The sequence below is a fragment of the Haliotis rufescens genome, unplaced genomic scaffold, assembly GCF_023055435.1.
Source record: "Haliotis rufescens isolate VD_foot unplaced genomic scaffold, xgHalRufe1.0.p SCAF_3, whole genome shotgun sequence".
Taxonomy (NCBI): Eukaryota; Metazoa; Mollusca; class Gastropoda; order Lepetellida; family Haliotidae; genus Haliotis; species Haliotis rufescens.
This window is the reverse complement of record NW_025964001.1, coordinates 44946728-44952531: the sequence shown is the minus strand read 5'-3', so window position 1 is coordinate 44952531 and position 5804 is coordinate 44946728. Positions and strand designations below refer to the sequence as shown.

General features: G+C 47.8%; 4 protein-coding genes across 4 annotated transcripts; all 4 read right to left on the bottom strand.

Annotated features, from left to right (window-relative positions):
- Window positions 1-904: 904 nt before the first annotated feature.
- Window positions 905-1933, bottom strand: LOC125384393 (keratin, type I cytoskeletal 9-like). Its single transcript, XM_048403443.1, has one exon. It carries the CDS (start codon window positions 1931-1933, stop codon window positions 905-907), a length of 1029 nt encoding a protein of 342 aa, XP_048259400.1.
- Window positions 1934-1941: 8 nt separating this feature from the next.
- On the bottom strand, window positions 1942-2310 carry LOC124125079 (loricrin-like). Its single transcript, XM_046488403.2, has one exon. It carries the CDS (start codon window positions 2308-2310, stop codon window positions 1942-1944), a length of 369 nt encoding a protein of 122 aa, XP_046344359.2.
- Window positions 2311-3037: 727 nt separating this feature from the next.
- Window positions 3038-3505, bottom strand: LOC125384392 (loricrin-like). Its single transcript, XM_048403442.1, has one exon. The coding sequence runs from the start codon at window positions 3503-3505 to the stop codon at window positions 3038-3040; it is 468 nt and encodes a 155-aa protein (XP_048259399.1).
- Window positions 3506-3665: 160 nt separating this feature from the next.
- LOC125384391 (loricrin-like) lies at window positions 3666-4193 on the bottom strand. The gene has a single exon (XM_048403441.1). It carries the CDS (start codon window positions 4191-4193, stop codon window positions 3666-3668), a length of 528 nt encoding a protein of 175 aa, XP_048259398.1.
- Window positions 4194-5804: the final 1611 nt, after the last annotated feature.

The following is a 5804-nucleotide window of genomic DNA, read 5'->3' as shown; positions in this document are numbered from 1 at the left end:
GAATATGTGAACTGGTTCAGTGACTTCCTACGGAGAAATAGGGGATTCAAACTCCTAAAGACATCCTATCTAAATTCACCGACAATTGCCCCTTATGATAAACTGTTTGGTATCTCCACCAATACTCAGTCGGGTCAATGGGCAATTTTACAAATCACAAACACAACTGAGATCCTGTCTATGTGGCCACATCCGGCGATGGTTAAGATCACAAATCCCATCTACAGTCAGACGACATGGCAGTCTGTATTCCTTTCCAATATCCTGTTCGTGGCATATGTTAGAAAAACGTATTCAGAGTTTCCTACCAAACGTCCTCTTAAAAATTCTTACCAAAAAAAGGTTAAAAAAGTGGAGACTACAAAGTCACACCATTTTCGTCCCGAGACAACCATTTGCCCCTCAACATGATATTATAATTGTAGGTATTAATGTATCATGTGAGCGGTTAATTATTGTTCTGCGGCCCTGATTGTGATCGAGTACCTCACACATGTTTTAACTACATTCTTTACCACCATATTTATAACATATTTAGCAGTGTAAAGTTTACTATTACGATGGAAATTATTTACATTAATTCATCACTACCGTCATCACAACCATCCTCCAACGTATCCACCTCCTATCCGTATCCATGTGAGCCAGCACTATAACACCGGCAAAAGTCCGGATTAGTACAAGCAGACAAACTGACGCCGCTGTTTGAGTAAAATAATATTGAACCCATATTCACGTCACTCATCCCCATCTATCCAACGTCTATCCATCACTGCCTCTCCAACTATCCTATCCAACATCCATTGCAACATCCGTCAAGCACTGCCTCCCCATCTATCCAACACCCATCCATCAATACCTCCTCATCTATCCAACATCCACCCATCACTGCATTCCAATCTATTCAACATCCATTCAAACATCCATCCATCACTTCCTCCCCATCTATCCAACATCCACGACTACCTCCCTCCTTCTCGAAGCCATCCATCAGGATCATCAGACCACCATTGGTACCCCCACCACTACCTCCCTCCTTCTCACATCCATCCATCAGGATCATCAGACCACCATTGGTACCTCCACGACTATCTCCCTCCTTCTGACAGCCATCCATCAGGATCATCAGAACACCATTGGTACCCCCACCACTACCTCCCTCCTTCTCACATCCATCCATCAGGATCATCAGACCACCATTGGTACCCCCACCACTACCTCCCTCCTTCTCACATCCATCCATCAGGATCATCAGACCACCATTGGTACCTCCACGACTACCTCCCTCCTTCTGACAGCTATCCATCAGGATCATCAGAACACCATTGGTACCCCCACCACTACCTCCCTCCTTCTCACATCCATCCATCAGGATCATCAGACCACCATTGGTACCCCCATCACTACTTCCCTCCTTCTCACATCCATCCATCAGGATCATCAGACCACCATTGGTACCTCCACGACTACCTCCCTCCTTCTGACAGCCATCCATCAGGATCATCAGAACACCATTGGTACCCCTACCACTTCCTCCCTCCTTCTCACATCCATCCATCAGGATCATCAGACCACCATTGGTACCCCCACCACTACCTCCCCCCTTCTCGCCATCCATCAGGATCATCAGACCACCATTGGTACACCCACCACTACCTCCCCCCTTCTCACATCCCTCCATCAGGATCATCAGACCACCATTGGTACCCCCACGACTACCTCCCTCCGTCTCACATCCATCCATCAGGATCATCAGACCACAATTGGTACCTCCACGACTACCTCCCTCCTTCTGACATCCATCCATCAGGATCATCAGACCACCATTGGTACCTCCACGACTACCTCCCTCCTTCGCACATCCATCCATCAGGATCATCAGACCACCATTGGTACCTCCACCACTACCTCCCTCCTTCTGACAGCCATCCATCAGGATCATCAGACCACCATTGGTACCCCCACCACTACCTCCCCCTTCTCAGATCCATCCATCAGGATCATCAGACCACCATTGGTACCCCCACCACTACCTCCCTCCGTCTCACATCCATCCATTAGGATCATCAGACCACAACTGGTACCTCCACGACTACCTCCCTCCTTCTCACATCCATCCATCAGGATCATCAGACCACAATTGGTACCTCCACGACTACCTCCCTCCTTCTGACAGCCATCCATCAGGATCATCAGACCACTATTGGTACCTCCACGACTACCTAACTCCTTCGCACATCCATCCATCAGGATCATCAGACCACCATTGGTACCTCCACGACTACCTCCCTCCTTCTGACATCCATCCATCAGGATCATCAGACCACCATTGGTACCCCTACCATTTCCTCCCTCCTAAGCACATCCATCCATCATGATCATCAGACCACCATTGGTACCTCCACGACTACCTCCCTCCTTCTGACATCCATCCATCAGGATCATCAGACCACCATTGGTACCCCTACCATTTCCTCCCTCCTAAGCACATCCATCCATCAGGATCATCAGACCACCATTGGTACCTCCACGACTACCTCCCTCCTTCTGACATCCATCAATCAGGATCATCAGACCACCATTGGTACCCCTACCATTTCCTCCCTCCGTCTCACATCCATCCATCAGGATCATCAGACCACAATTGGTACCTCCACGACTACCTCCCTCCTTCTCACATCCATCCATCAGGATCATCAGACCACCATTGGTACCCCCACCACTACCTCCCTCCTTCTGACAGCCATCCATCAGGATCATCAGACCACCATTGGTACCTCCACGACTACCTAACTCCTTCGCACATCCATCCATCAGGATCATCAGACCACCATTGGTACCTCCACGACTACCTCCCTCCTTCTGACATCCATCCATCAGGATCATCAGACCACCATTGGTACCCCTACCATTTCCTCCCTCCTAAGCACATCCATCCATCATGATCATCAGACCACCATTGGTACCTCCACGACTACCTCCCTCCTTCTGACATCCATCCATCAGGATCATCAGACCACAATTGGTACCTCCACGACTACCTCCCCTTCTCACAGCCATCCATCAGGATCATCAGACCACTATTGTTACCCCCACCACTACCTCCCTCCTTCTGACAGCCATCTATCAGGATCATCAGACCACTATTGTTACCCCCACCACTACCTCCCTCCTTCTGACAGCCATCTATCAGGATCATCAGACCACCATTGGTACCCCCACCACTACCTCCCTCCTTCTCACAGCCATCCATCAGGATCATCAGACCACCATTGGTACCCCCACCACTACTTCCCTCCTTCTCACAGCCATCCATCAGGATCATCAGACCACCATTGGTACCTCCACCACTACCTCCCTCCTTCTCACAGCCATCCACCAGGATCATCAGACCACCATTGGTACCTCCACGACTACCTAACTCCTTCGCACATCCATCCATCAGGATCATCAGACCACCATTGGTACCTCCACGACTACCTCCCTCCTTCTGACATCCATCCATCAGGATCATCAGACCACCATTGGTACCCCTACCATTTCCTCCCTCCTAAGCACATCCATCCATCAGGATCATCAGACCACCATTGGTACCTCCACGACTACCTCCCTCCTTCTGACATCCATCCATCAGGATCATCAGACCACAATTGGTACCTCCACGACTACCTCCCCTTCTCACAGCCATCCATCAGGATCATCAGACCACTATTGTTACCCCCACCACTACCTCCCTCCTTCTGACAGCCATCTATCAGGATCATCAGACCACTATTGTTACCCCCACCACTACCTCCCTCCTTCTGACAGCCATCTATCAGGATCATCAGACCACCATTGGTACCCCCACCACTACCTCCCTCCTTCTCACAGCCATCCATCAGGATCATCAGACCACCATTGGTACCCCCACCACTACTTCCCTCCTTCTCACAGCCATCCATCAGGATCATCAGACCACCATTGGTACCCCCACCACTACCTCCCTCCTTCTCACAGCCATCCACCAGGATCATCAGACCACCATTGGTACCCCCACCACTACTTCCCTCCTTCTCACAGCCATCCATCAGGATCATCAGACCACCATTGGTACCCCCACCACTACCTCCCTCCTTCTCACAGCCATCCACCAGGATCATCAGACCACCATTGGTACCCGCACCACTACCTCCCCCCTTCTCGCCATCCATCAGGATCATCAGAACACCACTGGTGCCTCCATCATTGCTGCCCTTCTCTCCGTCCAACCAGTGATAACGTATTTAACAACAGGTGTCTATATTCTCATGATCATAGATTATTCATAACACATATACAATTCCACGTTTTAGATATTTATGTAATACAACCCAGCGATAATGCATCGAACACGCCGCCCTTCCGTTAAACATTAATTACAACAGGCACGAAGAAAGAACGCGATTGTTTTTTGTGGAAAATATCAAATAGAAAAATATACTCCAGCCAATTATCATAATACAGCAAGGTTAGGTATGTACGTCTTGCCCTGGTCGCATATAAAAAACACGTCTTTGTCGTAGTGAGAGGCGTAATGGGGGTAACTAAAGCCGACTTTATCAGACAAACTGACACACGGCTTGTCGTACTCATTCGTCAAAAATGGAGCGCATCCCTTGTACGCTGGTCCAATCTTTTCCAGGAATCAGCGCAGGGCGAAAAGCTGGAAGAGTCACAACCATACAGGGGATTTTTTACGCTCCAATTTTGACAGGCTCTGATTTCCTAGACCATTATTGAGGAAAATGGCTGTTCGGATTTTCAGATAATGAATGCTCCCTTGCCTGACAGAAAAGATTGAATTCAGGTTCGTTTCAGATTCCGGAAAAGAGAGAGGTCTCGTGGTAATGATAACTTTTTGTATTAACACACTGACCACGTATGGGATATCAATTATAAATGAACACATCCTGATAAAAAACCAAATGTTTCCGGATTTGTCTTACGACCTTGGATGTTTTATAACTTTCAGACAAAAGAGCCTACATGATATTCATAGGGCACGTGATGAGAATTTGTTAGCATGTAAAAGTTCGAAAAATACCTCGGACATTTGTGATGATTTTGTGGGTTATCTATACTTACTGATATTCAATAAATCACTATAACAGAACTTGAAAATATACCGAAAGTATAACACTTAATTTATCACGATATTGTTAATTCAAGACAATAGCTAAAACGAATAAATTACCTATAAACCTTTTTGGATGATAGCTCAAAGTCGTATGATATTGTACAGTATTGCAATGGTGTATGAGGGACGTATTTTCATTCGTGCATTTTTATCAACAACGTGTACTATATTTAATTTAACACCGACCGATGTTCCATGGCCTGCACCGTATGACAACTGACTTGCTCTTCTACTCAGGGGGCGACGGGGTAGCTAAGTGGTTAAAGTGTTCGCTCGTCACACCTAAGGCCTGGTTCCGCTCCCCACATGGGTACAATGTGTCTCATTTTTGGTGTCCCCCGCCGTGATTTTGCTAGAATTCTTAAAGCGTCGAAAAGCATGAGCATGATCACAACCTGTGGACCACAACACATATGAACACAAGCAGCGGACTCCAGCACACATGCATGAACACAACCTGCGGACCACAACACATATGAACACAAGCAGCGGACTCCAGCACACATGCATGAACACAACCTGCGTACCACAACACATATGAACACAAGCAGCGGACTCCAGCACACATGCATGAACACAACCTGCGGACCACAACACATATGAACACAAGCAGCGGACTCCAGCACACATGCATGAACACAACCTG